This window comes from Psammomys obesus, unplaced genomic scaffold (genome assembly GCF_907164565.1).
Source record: "Psammomys obesus unplaced genomic scaffold, mPsaObe1.curated_primary_1811, whole genome shotgun sequence".
In the NCBI taxonomy this organism is placed as follows: Eukaryota; Metazoa; Chordata; class Mammalia; order Rodentia; family Muridae; genus Psammomys; species Psammomys obesus.
The window spans coordinates 12394696-12411191 of NW_026596069.1; the positions used below are offsets into that span (position 1 = coordinate 12394696).

The 16496-nt window shown below is 45.3% G+C and overlaps 1 protein-coding gene across 4 annotated transcripts in view; it reads right to left on the reverse strand.

The window, feature by feature from the left end:
- Nucleotides 1-16496, reverse strand: part of Dtna (dystrobrevin alpha) — a 349673-nt gene that overhangs the window by 2893 nt on the left and 330284 nt on the right. For all 4 annotated transcript variants that reach the window (XM_055625819.1, XM_055625818.1, XM_055625820.1 and 1 more), the window contains 5 exons: nucleotides 12424-12583; nucleotides 9446-9535; nucleotides 8721-8886; nucleotides 4930-5062; nucleotides 2760-2808 (listed from right to left, as the gene is read on the reverse strand). In XM_055625819.1, the coding sequence (XP_055481794.1) occupies nucleotides 2791-2808; nucleotides 4930-5062; nucleotides 8721-8886; nucleotides 9446-9535; nucleotides 12424-12583 (567 nt within the window). In that variant the 3' untranslated portion in view covers nucleotides 2760-2790. The remainder of the gene's footprint in view (nucleotides 1-2759; nucleotides 2809-4929; nucleotides 5063-8720; nucleotides 8887-9445; nucleotides 9536-12423; nucleotides 12584-16496) is intronic.

Below are 16496 nucleotides of genomic sequence, written 5' to 3' on the forward strand. Positions count from 1 at the left end.
CACACACACACACACACACACACACACACACACACACACACACACACTCTTTCTCTCATTGTATTTCCTTCCTATAAAAATCAGGGACCACTGTTTTTGGCAGTATGTGTCTTCTGGAAGAGATGTTGTGGAGTTCTCGTCATTTCCCAGGGGTTCCTGCAGAGACTGATGCACCAAGGGAGGACCATGCATGGAGAGGACCTAGACCCCCTGCTCAGATGTGGCCGATTGGCAGCTCAGTCTCCATGTGGATCTCTGAGTGAGGGGAGCAGGGGCTGCCTCTACCATGAACTCAGTTGACTGCTCTCTGATCATTTGCCCCTCATGATGCAGCCTTGACAGGCCAGGGAGGAAGAGGATCCAGTCAGTCCTGATGAGACTTAACAAGTTATGGGCAGATGGCTATAGTGGAGAACTCCTGCTTTCAGTGGACTAGGGGAAGGGGATGAGAGGAAGAAGGAGAAATGGTAGGGGAGTTGAGGGAGGGGGCTTCAATCAGGATATATAATGAATAAATTGTAAAGAAAAAATTAAAAAAAACCTCATTCTTAAGGTCCTCCTGGGGTAGCCCTGAAGCTCATGAAGGGTTAAAGGCACACTACAGCTTATAAAAAGGCCTATACCCTGACTCAAACTGAGGAAGAGTATTTCTTGCTCTTTAGGTCCCATGCCCTGTCCTTATTCATGAACACCTCTGCCTCGGTACTTGGCTGACTGATGTCAAGGCAGTGACGTTGGTTCATGACCTTTGGGTAAGAGAGGCATGTATTTTGGGATGATTTTAGTATTTCAGTATAGTCAGAAAGTTCAAATAAAAACATATTAGTTCTATAGATAGTCTTAAAATTTCAACTAATTGACCCACTACAAACATAGTAGGTTAAAGAAGGTGTAAAGGTGAAATGCCACTTTTTTTTTTTTAATGTAGCACTATGTAAGAATTTACATGCATTTGGCCCAGTTGGCGGACTCAGCAACTGGGTTGCTGAGCACGTTTGTGTTTAGGCTCCTGTGGAATGCCATGTAGTCAGGGTATCTGTGCAGTAAGTGACAGAGGACACACCTGTTTCATTGTTCACTGCCAAACTTCCAAGAAAATAAAAAATGAAAAAATTGGCTTTTAGGTGCAAAAAAAGATACATTTTTTTCCATGTGTGTTGATATCAAGGCCATTTCATCACCTTTGGAAAAAAGATGAATGTTTTTCTAAGGCCCCTGATGTTTAAATAATAAAAGAAGTAAAATGATTAAATTGTTGGAGCCAAGAGAAGGATATGCTATTAAGCTTTCCTTTGGGACTAGATTTTTCTATAACTGGCAGGAATATTTTCAAAAACAGCTCCGGGAAAAATTTTCACTGTCATCATTTTGAATTAGGAGAGCATGCGGGGTTACAGTTTCAAATGCAAGGGAGAGTGAACATTGTGGTTGTAAGATCTCTCCTTACAGCTCAGGAGCTCTGCCCTCTCGGTGCAGTCTTACTTCCTTGATGCAAACATGGGGCTGGAGCTGGGATGTTTGTAGTGTTGGAGCTAGTGAGTATCTATTACTGCTTGAAATACTGTTGAAGGAATATGCTCATTCCTAAAATTAGCAACCAGGGTTGGCAGAGTGCATTATCAGCTACCCTGTAGACTCATGAGATTCCAGAGTTGGGAAGGATCATGAAACTACATTAGACACAGTCCCTTTGGCCCTTTGGCCAGGCCAGCCTGACTGCTGTAGGAAGTGTGTTAGCTTAGACCGTGATGAGGGAGCACTAAATGGCTGATAGTTAGCGCTAGAGAAGCCATCTGGACTTCTGGGACAGCGGGGCCCTCCTTCATTGCAGGTAGCTGAGTCTTGGCTTGGTTCGAAAAGTGGAAACAGCAAAGTAGTTCTGAGTCCTGTGGTCCACCCACACTTCCGTGAGGACTGCAGCAGCTCCCTCGTACTGCATGGGATCTAAAGCATGGGGCATAGTGGAGGGATGCTTACATGTGCGTGCCCGCAGCCGATTACGCTGTGCTCAAGCTCTTTAAAACTCTATCCCATTTGTCCACCTCCTGCATTCAAGGTAGGTCTAATATCATGATGTACAGAGGAAAGTGAAACTCATAAAGGCTTAATAATTTGTCTAAATCATGCTAAGTTTTGGTGAGATTCATATTTCGAAGCAGGTCTAATAAAATGCGGTGCCCATGACTTACGTAGGACATGACGCTCAAGTGATCTTGACAGTCAAGTACCAGTCTTTCAATGATTAAAAAAATGGCTTAAGCATTTGGTCCATTGTTAGGTCAAACTTTAGAGTACTAACCCAAATGACATGTTAAGTTAACTTCCATGATGCTGAACTCCTCAGTGGATTTGAATTAGTCACCCTCAAAACACAGGGCTGCAGAATTGTTTTCCCTTTGGTTGTGTTGTCCCTGGCTAAGGTGTACACATTTGCTCTTTGGGGGACTGAGGAGCTGACATCCAGAGATGCTGAAGTAGCTTGGTCTTTTCCTTCTCTGATGCCACTGGTGATGTGGCCACAGAGAGTCTGTGGTATCTCAGGGGTCATGGAAAGTTTCTGGGGCAGCTGCCCTAGTCAACTCCAGGGATGCCTTGGGGATTTACACGGGGTTCTCATGAGCTCTGTGGTTACCACTGTGGTAGTGGCGGGGAAGGAGTATACCATATCACATAGAAAGGGTGAAGGTGAGCTTAGGCCCAGAGTCGTCTCAGCTCAGCCTACAGTGTCCATGCTTCCTCCCAAACAACAGGGTACTTACTTGAGAGGAGAGTGAGAAAAGGATATTGTATTCAGCCTTGCAAGCTGACCTGTGGGTGACAAAGGACACAAACAAGAAAGGTGACATGTCAAGTCTGCGAGGCAGTCAAGCTGGTGAATTATTTGGCTGGAAGCCATGCACAGAGACACAGAGAGGAGAGTCCAGAGAACAACAGAAGCATTCCGTCCATCCTGTCACCTCCAGCTTACACAGCCTTTGAAGAACACCATGCCACCATACTCCAGGATATGCATTTGAGTCAGAACACATGGCCCCTCCCCTGCTCTCCTCCTTGAGATCATTTCCTTGAGAGCACCAAGCATGGAGAGGCAAGGAGAGTGAGAGAGACCACAGATTCACCGGGCACAGCAAAACTCCAGCTAGATCATGTCATTAATAGAATCCCCATTTACTTTACTCATGTGGCATTGATTGCTAATTCATTAAGAATATAATACTTGTAGACTATAGACAAGTCACCTAAAAATGCAGAATTATAGTTTCTGTTGTCACTAAACCCCAGGAACCGATGATAAACTTGATGAGTAGGGCCCGGCAGGCATCTCCAACACCCCAAATCAGACTTTTGACGATCTAGCTACATTTCTCTCCTCCATCTGCAGACCCACATAAAATGCCTATAGAGTACCACCCCTTAGGCTTCCCAGAGGTTCCCTGACATACAAGGCTGGTTCTTTCTATGGATAAAGCCACAGAAGTCACAAAGAATTCTCACTCATCAAGCTCTGCAATCAGGTGAACATTTTTTTTTTTTTTTTTTTTTAGCACAGGAGCATGGCTCTACACACTTATTATTATTAATATTTTTGAAATGGCTTGAAAAACATCTTCATTGCTCCCGAAGATTTCAGTTGCTAGGCTGAAAAGGCTAAAGGCTCATTTTAAGCAACACTTTGTTTGGGTGAACTTGGGAATCAGTTTCTCTGCTGTTTGGGAACATTTCAAGGCTCTGTGTACACATAGCACAGAACCAAGAGACAGCTGGCACTCACTGACTCTCTGCCCTGACAGAGTGTGTGTCTATGTGAGAGAGAGAGAGGCCCACTGGTGGCCTAAGATGGTGGAGAAAGCTTGTGTGGTCAGCTGACAAAACATCTGATAGGAAAGCTGGGACCAGCTGGCTCTGCCACACAAACATCCCTGAGCCCTCAGAGCCCAATAACACACCTGTGGAGAAGCAGGCAGTGGGCCATTCCCAAGGGGCAAATTCACTATTCTTGGCAAGAATAAGTAATTATATTATTCTTGGTTGCATGAGCCATGTCCTGGGAATTCTCAGATGGGTTGGCATACACCAGCCCATTTCAGTGTCTGTCTATCTGCGCCTTGCCTGCAGTTCCCCCATTGTTTCTCAGTCAGTTCTGCCCCCTTCCTACTTATGTTTGACGTGACACAGGCAATGAGGAGGTCACAGGCAACTCAGGGGAGCAGCTGTGCTGGCGTGCATTTGTTTGCCTCGTGCCATGTCCTTTGTGTGATTATTATTACTTTTCAACCTTTTATTTAATACGTGGGTGTATATTTTTACACGTTTGCATTTGTGGTGTGTGCGCAGGCATGTGTGCATGGACATATGTTTGTGGGTGCAGGAACTGACAAGAGCGTATGAAAGCCCAATGTTGATGCCAGGGGTCTTCCTCTATTGCTCTCTACCCTATTCCCTGAGGTCTCCTAACTGAACCCAGGGATCACTGATTTGGCTAGTCTGGCTGGCCAACTGGGGTCTCCTGTTTCTACCTTCTGATTGCTGGGATTACAGGCTGGGCTGCCACGCCTTTCCGACATTCAATTGGATTCTTGAAACCCAAACTTCAGTCTTCACGCCTGCTCTGCAAGAGTGTTATCAATTGAACCATCTCCCCAGGCCTCTATATTTTAACTTAGGGAAAAAAAAAAAACTTTCCTCACAATCCTGAGGTGCTTGTATTGGTCATCACCACGACTCTTCCAAAGTCACAAAGGCCCTTTTCACTTTCCAGATGGCAATTTGGAAGAATAGAGAGCTACAAGAGGTGTTTAAAACAGTGCTGTCTGGGATGCACAAACTAAGGGATACCACCAGAATATTCTGAAAAAGTAGAGAAGAAAGAGGGAATGGGCAGTTGTGGAGGGCCGTGGGCAGGGGCAGGGATGCTGCTGGCCCCTGTACCTGGTAGGCCTCGTCCTGCAGCTTCTTCTTCAGGTACTCCTCCATCTGCAGCTCACTCTCCAGCTGCCGCACAGACTCATTCTCGTAGTTATCATCCTCCGGTTGTACATAAGGATCCCCGTCTTCTGGGACCCTGGGAAAACACAGCAGGTGTTTGGAAGTAACATCTTAACAGAGAGGAGCAGGTGGAACTCCAATCCTTTGCTTTCTTCCCTCCTGTGTTTCCCTGGAGCCTCCCTAGTTCATGTTCATGTTGCCTTTGACGCAAAGGGAAACTTACGAAAAAGAAAAGGCCTGGAGAATATGCAAATACAATATTTTCATTTTAATCAAACCTGTCAAGGAAGTCACTGGCCATTTATGTTTTCATATGGCATACAGAAATGATAGCCCTTAAAATATTCTACAAGGCAAATATGTCTTTAGAAGGGATGTATAGTTTCACGATATGAGAGGTCCTTTTATATCCTTTCTGAAAGGAGAGTGAGCCCTCTAGTGAAATAATGCTTAAGGAAATGTGTGCACGATTTAACTGTCTTTGTGTTGCAAAGACACAAGCTTAAACACACACACACACACACACACACACACGCTAGTGCACACATATATGTAAGTACACTTTATGGTAAAATAAGTCTTATAATATCAGCAACTTGATACTAGGACATCACACCTGTAGCTCTTGACCATACAAATTTTTACCAGCCCTGAATCTGAAAAATCCATTTGCATTGTCCAGTTTTAATATAAGCAAATAGGAATGACCTCATTCACTAATGGGGACTTTTTTCACCCATTCCTTCCACGTGTAAAGGACTTACAGGACTGAATGCAGGTTCATAATCTAAATCAAACCCTGTTCCTGGGGCTAAAACAGCACATTCTTAGGCAGTGCTGAGAATAAAACATGCTCCCAAATGACAAGATGAGTTAAGGAGAGCTTGGGATAGACATTATATGCCATTGTTCACGTTTATCTTATCGATGGGGCATATTACTTTTGGACGCTTAGGGCCAATTTTAAAGAGTCCATGAGGCTTCCATCAACTCTCCATTTTCAACTACCAAATCATTTGTTGAAAGCTGGTCCTGGTCCCTGGCTACCAAGGGAGAGCAGGTCAGAGGTGGGGAGGCCTTTCATACCTTGGGTTTTAGGACTGGGGTAAAGATGTGTTAAGTAGTTACTATAAAATGCATAATAAAAAGCTAATATATATATATATGTGTGTGTGTGTGTGTGTGTGTGTGTGTATTTACTAGAACAACACGACAATTAATTCACCACTTTGAATGACATATCAAGCAATTCTAGATTTTATAGGCTAGGACAAGAAAACAAACTAAAAATAGAACCAGCCACACACTGCCACTTTAGATGATGTCGTAACCATTTTGTTTGCTCTTACAGGCTGCCTTCCCACAGCTGGCTTTCAAAACAGGTCTCTTTATAACTCTGGTACTTCTGGTCTTCTACTCATTACTTAGAATGAGAGCCAGAGCACCACAAAGACTTCTGATTGGTCTCTTCATTGGCTCCGTAAAACAGCCAGTTTATTCTGTAGACCAATTGGAAGCACTTTTCGCATTAAGCATTATCCCTCTGTTGTGATCTTAGGGCTTCCCGCCCTTGTGTAACCTTTATCGTAACCCTTGCTCCATCCCCCCACCTCACTTCCTTCTCTTCCTTCTTACTTTGTTCCTTCCCGAGCTGGGCTCTCCAGCTGGGCCCCTAATTTTCCCTCTGTCTCAGCCTCTGCTGATGGAGGGTCACAGAAAACCCAGCGGGAGTGTCACTGATGCTGCAGGCTCTGGTCAAAGCACACAAACCTAGCCAGGTAATGAGACAGATGACAGGAGCCAACTCTCTGTAAGGGTGCTTGGTTTGGAGTCACACATTTTTCAGTATATTTGGAATGTTAATTCTTAGTCTTGAGCACAGGCAGTCTTCACTTGTTTTCCTATGAATGAGCAAACTGTTGGGACTGGGCTGTTTGGCCCTCTGGATGACAGCCAACAGGGACCTCTCTCTTATCATTGCTGTCTTCAGTGGGACACCATCAGCTAAGCAGCACTGCCTTTGACAAATGGCCGCCTCCAATTCTGGAGTTCTGACTGGAAGTCTGCACCATTACCCTGAAGGAACACCACTCCAGCAGCCAAAGATGACTGCATCCACAGGGGCTGTGAGAGCCACAGTTTCTGTCTGAAGAGTCCTTGCTCCTATCACACATACTCTAAGCAACTCTCTCTGGCTTTGGAAGACTCCGTTCTATGAATTCGAACAGTAAATAACTCAAGGCATCTGGAAACAATATTTGCTCAGGATGGGGAGAGGACAAACCGTCCCATGACTCAGCAAAATGTCTGTGTTTGGTGAAATTTGAGGCTTGTGTGTACACATGTACATAGAGAGATAGTCTTTGCTGTCAGGGTCATCTGGAAGGCATCTTTCTTGGGCATTATCCCAACAAATGAGTCTCCTGATGGTCTTTTGCTTACTTACGGCCTTATCATAGGTAGGGTGGGCTGTGTTGGCTGGATAGAGAGCCAAAGTCTGCAGTGTTATCAATAGGAAAGTGGGGGCTTGAACCATCAGAGAAAGTCACCAGGAACTGAGGCTCTGCAGGTAATGCTCAAAACTCTAGGCTGGACCACCAGGATGCAGGGGGTCCAGATGACAGGAAAAAACTGTGCCACGCTAAGAGTAGAACAGATGGTGGAGGTACTGGAAGTATGATAGATTATGATAGACAGTGGAGGAGCAGAAACTACGGAAGAGGAGCTGTGGCGAGATGAGAACATTAGTCAACACGACAGGGACTACGGCTTGAGAGAGTTGTCGCAGGTCAAACATCTGAGGGTCTTGGCTTCAAGCTCGGGAAGTGTCACTAGAGCCCCTGAGCATCGATACCCAAGCCCAGAGCTGTAATTGTGGTGCCTTTATACCTCAAGGCTTAGAGCCACAAGTCACACCCTGGAACTCGGGACCACCCCTCTGCCCATCTGTGACTTCTATTCATGCAGAGGAAAAGGATCTCCAGCTGTCTGTGATAACAACCCCCGCAAATGGTCAAACCGGATTCCTTTATAAAGATCCCATGCGTTTAACGGCTTCTACCCAGTGCTTTCGTGGTTCTTGTTTCTGACTTACACGCGGGCTGCTCTAGCACCATGGTTGTTCCCTGAGTGAAAGGGTAGTAAATTAAGAGGACAAGGAGACTTACCTTTTGAAATGTCATGCGTGGCCTGGGAGAGCGCTTTCCCCCTTATTAGGGCAAGTGATTTGTGAGTGGGGACTTGTTTACTAATTTCAAATGTGACATGCCTTCGCTAGGGATCATTCTTTGAGTTTTGAATTGGTTTCTTCTCCCACACCAGCAATATGCGTGTGTCGGTCACCGGGGTCAGAAGGCTAACCCTTGATTGAGTCCCTGTAGCGTGTGGTGTTGCTAGGCTGAAACGTACCACGGCTGGGTTGTATTAGGTGTTTACTGGAGTATGTCTTCTTCATAATTTGAGGGCCATCCATGCACAGCGCCTCGGGTGAGCCAGGCTTTCATTAAACACGGATTGTTTCAAGTTACTGATCACCCTGCAAATTGTGAAGAAGAGAAGACTTCCCCAGTCTCAAACTTAAACGCAGCACGCTTCTGCCTCTTCTGGCAGAAAGCGGAACTGCACCCTTTTAGCTTTTTGTTCGTTTTTGTTTGTATTTTTTAAAGACTTTCTCGAGAGGCTGCCTATAAATTGCTCTGCCACCGAGAAACCGTCTCCAAGAACACGATACTCACATGTCACCGTGCATGGTACTTGAAGCTCCACCGTGAATGTACCCGGGTTTTCGGGCGTGGATTTGGGCTAGAAAAGCCTTCTCGGAGGTCGGTGATGGAACCAGATCCTCAAACTGAGTCCTCGCAAATTCCGAATCCACAGTACTCTCTGTTTCACTCGTTACCTCTAGTGGGCGATTGAAGAAACGGAGAGACTCCTTAGGAGGCTTAGGACCCCGGATAAAGGCCCAGGCTCCACAGGAAGCTCAGGGCCTAGGAACAAGCACCCAGGTTCAACACGCAGCAACAACCAGCTCGCCAGACACCAGCCAGTGGGTTTTGTTTTTTTCTAAAGTGAGAGTCAATACTGAAATGAATGAACTGTAACTTAGGTTAGTAGGTAGCATTTTCCTTTCTTTTATTCAGGGCTGTAATGGTGACTCAGTGACTGAGAGTGAGCTTCGTGCTGTTGTGGAAGACCGAAATCAGTCCTCAGCACCCGTATCCGGTGACTCACACCATCTGCAGCCCAAGCTCCGGGGGATCGCAAACCCTCTTCAGGCCTTCTCACAGACAAAGCATGTGCACAGACACACACACACACGCATTCAAATATAAATTAAAAATTCCCTTTAAAAGGTTAAGATCTCCGTTTATATTTGGCAATGATGGGGGTCTCCAAGAGGGACCCGTAGCATAAAGATCCTTCTGCAGCAAACTTACGAGCGTCAAGCACCGAAACGCACCTGAGTTCAGCTCTTTCACCAGAGAGGACATGGTGTTAGTGATGGAATCAGCGGCTACCAGCAAGTCATTCCTTAAATTCCTTCTTGAACCTTCAATGAAGAAGCAATCATTTAAAAGTGTCAGAGCTTTTCCTTCGCACCCAGTTTTTACCCAGTTTTCTTGTCTACCAAGTCCTCTGAATGAAAAAAAAAAAAAAAAAAAAAGTACGCCTGCCCTAACGTGAAAAGACCGGGAGAATGATGATAGTTCGTAGATTTCATGGTGATCTGGTACAAGTTTGACACACCTCCCCGCCTCCTCCAACCAAGTGACTCAGAAGGGGTGGACATCCTACTGAGGACAGTCCACACAGAAGCAAAGCCTGGCAGCTGTTACGTCCCGGTCCCAGCCATTATCTTGTGGCCGGGCATACTGGAGTCTGTCCCTTGGAAGCACAGGCTCTGTCTCCTGTTAGGGCTTCCACAGATCTCCATTCCGGGAAAGATGCCTTTGACACTGGGGCATCATGTACTGAATGCCACCAGAGAGTGGAAAAGGGGTGAAGATTTTTGCTTCTGCTCCTCAGATGGGCAGATACGTGCCGGGCACCTTAACTTAGAGTCTGACTGTTGGAAGGTGGTCCATGGTAGAAAACGATTATTCTGACGTGTCAGGCACATGAAGGGTTAAATGGGTATTTGTGAGGTGGCATGGGAGTCAGTATGGTAGAGATGGAGCAGAGAATTAATTACCATAACATCTTCAGAAGGAAGCGTTCAAGATTAAGAATACATCAATTACAGAAAAAGTTTACATGGCATGAGTTTTCATGGGCTAGGGGCTCCCTGCAGGTGACATATCATTATCATTTCTCCCAAAGTAATACTATGTGAATAAAACCATGAATATGTTTAAGTTACAAAAATCAAAAAGACTAAGAAAAATCATTAATCATAATATAAAGCACTACTTGATTTAATGTACTGTAGGTTCTATAAAATCTGATTTAGAGAAAGGCCATTTTCCCTTCTAAAAAATGAAAAAAAAAAAAAAAGAAAGAAAGAAATGTATTTTGTGAATTACATAGGTAGCTCTTGGATGATGTTCATGTTTAGAAAGCAGAGCCCTGCAATGGAGCTTCCATTTTCCATTTTGCTCAGCACACTGTGTTAAGATCTTTATCCCCATACATGATGGACGGCAGGGTTTTTTTTTTTTTTTTTCCATGCATGGTTACTATCCTTAGATATGGCTGACGCCAAAAAACATTTTTAAAAATCTGCTGGGCAAATGATGAGTCTGATTAAAATGTATATTTCTGCAGTCACTATTGAGGCTGCACATCTTTTCTTTATTGGCAATTTATACTTCTGTCTGCTGATTCCCTTGGTCTGGTTTTGTTTCGGAGAATGCCTCCATATTTTTATGCATCGCTGAGGTTATAAAATTTGGTTGGCACACACACCAGGGGTCTATTATTTGGTTTCTGTCTTTGCTTATGTTTTGCTTTGCTTGACATATCCAGTTTAAGGTCTTTCTTCCTTACATTGTCACTTGACTACTTGGAGGACGATCATAATATATCTCTAATTTAAGGAAAAGGTATCTTGCAGACCACAAGGTGCGAAATACAGTCTAACTTGGGTGAAGGAAGAAGAGTCTGTGAAGTACAAATAACATGGATACAGCTGTTTGGACACAGGGCCGTGCTGAGAAGGGCTTAGTAGTGGTCACCTGGAGCATCGAAGCATGCTAGACTGGAACGGTGCTCAGGAGGGGGATTTCTTAGTATCTATAAACTTGTAAAATGATGAAAAGAGGAAGTTTAAAATCTCTTGATTTGGGGTGCCTGTGATGGTTAGCATTGCTTTGTGATGAGACAAAACCTAGAGTCACCCCACAAATGGACCCTTAGGCACACCTATGAAGGATGAACTAGATTAACATTAGCCTCCAAGAATGCTTGTGAGGGATTTTTTAACATTGATGGGGGAAGATGCATCTTAATTGTGGTTGGGCCGTTCCCTGGAAAGGGGAGTCTAGACTGTACGAAGTGGAGAAGGTGAAGTTACCCCAGCATGTAAGCATTTGCTGCCTGATTCCTGACTGTGGGTGTCATGTGACCAGTTGCTTCTAGCTCCTGCTGTCTTGACTCCTCCCCTCCCCTTGATCTGTGAGATAAAAATAAATGCTTTATCCCTTCTGTTGCTTTTGTCAAGTTATCTTGTCTAGCAATGGGAAAAGAAACGGAGGCAGCGGGCCTGCGTGGAGAAGGCTGGTCACCAGTAACTCTCTTTCTGACTAATCATACAGCCTTCGCCTTGGAGCTCGGACTGCAGAAGCCAGGAAGCAACTCTTTAGAACATGCCAATGATATGATATGATCAATGTCAAATGATAACTTGTCTTTATCGCCCCAAAGTTAAAGTGCTGGGATTATTTAATCTGAGTCTCGATCTTTGATGATGGTATGAAATAAGAGTTTCAGAGTGAACTGAAGTTGTTATGTTTTCATGAAGCATTTTAAAGAAGTTCTTTGTGCCCTTAGATATCAAGATTTACTCAAAAGCGGGGCAGAGCAATAGAAGCTAGAAGAAGATAGACTCGGGGAAGCAAGCAAGAATGCCACAGGGGCTTTCTAAAATGCACAGGCCAGGCTCTGACATAGGGTATAGGATGACACAGGGTATAGGACACCCTAGCAGAGATGTCCAACCCGGAATCTGTAGGAAACATGAGGCTCAGGACGGCTGTGAGCCTGCCCCAACCCCAAATCACAAAGTCAGTGAAATTGTGAGGTTTTATTCATAACTTGACTGCACAGTTTCCAAGTGTAAATTTTGTCCATGACAAACGTGGCCCCAAGAAGTCAAAAGGTTGGGCTCTCCTGTGAAGGCCCTCATGTGGCTGTGGTGATTCTTAACTGTCTACTGCCCAATGATCTTGGTGAACAATCTGCCAGGCCCAAGAAGAACACAGTAAAGGAGAGAACACTTACTTTGTGCAAATGCCTCCTGCACATCTCCGCCTACCCCAGTGAGGGAGTCCTGCGGGGCGTGCGTTGGTGTGGAGCAGGCAGAAGCTGACCGGATGGGCATGGGGACCGGCCTGCTGATGGTGTGGCTGGGAGAGGAGCGAGGGGAGCCTGCCCCCTGGGTCTGCAGAGACAAGACACATCATTAAATTTGCTTTCACAAGAAAAGCCTGTCATAGGCCTTCTCTAAGGCCTCAGGTCCCATGTTAAAAACGGTGACAACAACATTCCAAAACGGAACAAATCTTAGGAAACTGAGGAGACTATCCTAAGCCTCACTGATGGTGTAGATTAATGTAGGAAGCTATCAGACACAACCCGAAGCCTGTGTTCATATCGGAGTCCAAGAGTATTAGTTCAGCACTGTTCTACAATAGGAGAGCTTTGTCCTTGCCAGAGCTGTTTTCAACAGATAGTTTCAAGGTGTGTCTCTCTCCTTGAAGCAAGTTCTATATAGAATAAAAGATATAAAGGAGAAAGGTCTCAATACAGACTGGGAAACTATTTAGGACAGATGTGGTACATTTGTCCCCTAATTTGAGAGCTGCTTTGGCCTCATCTTTAGACACAGTTTAGATGATGTCTTACAGTATTTCATATCGCCTTTAATAATTGCATTGAGGTGTACGTTTCTAGTCTCTGTTTTACAGTAAAGCTGGCACTGTACAATTAGTCTGCAAGTCAGTGGTCTGCACGGGGAGGAAGAAAAGGAAATCTGGGTGTCCTGTTCTCTTTTCTTCATTAAGAATTGTAACTGACATATTAAAATTGTCCTTACTAATGAGATACCATGTGATGACTTTACATATGTCATATCATGCAATGGTCAACTCCATGGAAACGTATCTGCCTCCCCAAGAATGATAGCATTTCTTTATGGTGAAAACATTCAAAACGTTTTGTTCTAGCTTTTTTAAAGTAATTTAAGTTTTGAAATCATAATGTGATTGTATTATCCTCCCTTCCTCTTTCTTCCTCCTACCCTTCTCTTGCGCCCCCAAATCCTTGGCCTCTTTTGTTACGATCACTGTTGTTATCTGTGGTTCTCTCACCACGCAGGAGCATGCCAGAGCATCTTTCTCTTGGCTATCTGCATCCTCGTATCCACCCATCCACATTTCCCCGTTGCTTCCTTTGTTCTGCTCTCCCCAGCTTCTTGTAACTATTCTTCTGCTTCCCATTTCTTCGCATCAGCTTTTGATATTTGACATCCGTGTGAGCTTATGTAGGGCTTCTCTTTCTGAACCAGGCTTAGTTTACCCAACACGTGAGCTTCAGTGCTGCCCCTGTTGTTGCAATGGCAGGATTTCATTCCTTTTGTGGGCTGGATCATACTCCACTACACACACACACACACACACACACACACGCACACTGAGCTTTCTTTATCCGTTCACGGCCGACAGTCACTTTGGGTCCTCTGGCTACTGTGAACAGAACTGGAGTGGAGATCCCACTGCAGAATACTGACTTGAGTTTCTTTGGACAATTCACTCATTGCTGTTATTCATGAATCCCGGCAACTCTAACTTGCAATCTCCTACAACAACTCCACTAACTTACATTTCCACCAACACTGTTCCTTTCCCTCCACATCCTTGCCCACACTCGTCAGCTTTTGTCTCTTTTTTATGATAACCATCCTTAGTCGAAGGAGGTGCTAGCTCACTGAGGTTCTGATTTGCAAGGATTGTGGTCTCTAATTTTTGGTTACTGTTTTCTGAGGGGAACACCTTTTCCTCTAGACCTTCAAGGAAACTGTAGCAGAGCAGAAGCAGCGAGATTAGCAGGATTATTTATAAAGAAGTGTGTGTGTGGGGGGGTGGGAAGGGTGGAAAACAACTACGACACTTTTATGTCTGCATTGAGATCTTTGGTATGAGCGCTTGAATTTTAAAGCCTTTTTTGTTTTTTAAACAAATGAGGTCCTTGAAAGTAGACTCCTGGTTTCAATAGCTAGCAGAAAAGGAAGAACGGCAAACATGCATGTGAGACATGCAGTATGACCTGCACTAGCAGCTTCCCCCTCCCCCAGTCTGTTGCTTCTGGCCATCCGCGGTGAGAACTCTTCTACAGAAAAACCCAGAGAGGAACTGTCTACCTGTCCACACTCTGAGACCTGCAGCGTGAGAACGTTGCTCTGGAACGTCCTATTTAGACTTTGGCTTTGGGTTTGGCTACTCGCAGTTAAGCAAAACATCCTCCCTCCCCGCCCAACCCACGCACGCGCACACACCATTCCCATAAAGTGCCATGCTGTTAGCTTTCCAGGGCTCAGTATCACACGTAGCTGTCAAGTCTATGGGGTGAAGAACAAACAGAGCAAACCGGGGGGCGCAGCCCAGAGCTCGTGTGCCGCTCCACGGGCTGTGGATTCCAGGCTTACACTTGGAACTGTACCTGTTTGTAATGGTCTGTCCAGGCCCGGGGAGGAGGACTTGGCTGTTCATGCTTTTGCCTGCTTTCCTCGGCCTGCTCAAAGAGGGGGCCTGGGTTTTCCAGGAAACAGCAGCTCAGCCCCATTTCCTCGAAACCATCTGGGTCTGAGCTAAGCCTGCACCTCCAGTGCCCACATCAGTGCCGAATAACTTCACCATGGAGCTGAGCTTTTTATTTTTTATTTGTTATTGTTATTATTATTATTATTTGCTCAAAGAGTTTCATGTGCAGCCCCATGACCTAGGCAGCAGGTATCACCACTCTCGCTGTGTGGTTGTGGACCCCAGGGCTCTGGGGAGTGAAAACGGTTATCCCCGGGAGATGAAGAACAGGAGCCGGGCTCAGCCCGGGAGCTCTGAGAACTCCTGATGAGCCATGGCTGGCAAAGGGTCCATCAGGAAATCAGTGTTGGTCAGGCGCCTTGGGGGCACCTAGCACCTGACACCCCTCCTGTGCACCCAGCCCTAGGCAGGGCTTATGGAGCACTTCGGGGCGAGGGATTGGTGACAGGGGGTGGTTGAAATCGGCTGTCCCACATGGGTCACCAATTCAACCCTGGGAAGCCAGATGTTCTTTCCTAGAAAGTTCACACTAATAAAAATGACTCCTTTTTTTTTTTTTTTTTTTTTTTTGGTATATACTTTACAGGGTATAGAGAGAGCCCTTTACCATTGTTCTATTTGATTTTCCTAATATAGTAAAAAAAAAAAAAAAGTAATACTATAGTTGAATAGCAGTTTGAAATCTATAAAACACCTTATTTTAGGAGACTTTAACCCTCTTAACAGTCGCATGAGGTGTTATTATTCTCGTTCAACATACTAAGGATCAGAGGAAATGGGTGACATGCACAAGGTCTTCAGGCGAATGAGTGGCAGAGGTAAGTTTAGATTGCAAGCCTGGGGGTTTCCCATAGCTTCCAGGATGTGATGAGCATCACATGCCTCCAACGATGCTTTATTAAATTTAGAAAACACAGCAACTAACACCTGAAAAGCTTCTGCTATGGTCAGAGAGTGGTGCCCTTGGCATCACCTTGTGCCAGCTAACATATTTTACTCATTGCGTTGAGGGGAGGCGTGGGTGCCCAGTGTGGCAGGAGGCCCTTTGGGCTATTGGTCAGGGCTGTAAGCTCTTTTTTTATGTCTGTAATCTAAACAGGTCTAACAGACACACACTTAACTGTAATTTGGCCTCAATAGGATGAGAGACTATTGATGTGGTTACATCATGTTATTCTTGGAAAAGTCTGAAAAATTAAGAAATCTGCAACATAGTTGCATGCTGTGCTTTCAGCTAAGGGGGTGTGGCCACACTATAGAATCTGACTGGCTGTCCTGGGGTTTTACACCCAGTTTTGTCTACATATGCTGTGCTAGGTTCTTTAGCACACAGTCCTCATGGGGTTCTTACTTCTGGTGACATTTGTAGGGAGGTCTGTATGTCTGCTTCATAACCCCATCCAGAGCATGCCCCATATAGTGTTCGGGGCATTCCCCACCCCACCCACAGCCTGCCCTGTATGGCACACTCCCCTGATCCTTGCCCCAGCCCGCCCCCTCCATAGTGTACCACCCCACCCCCCAAGAGCCTGCCCA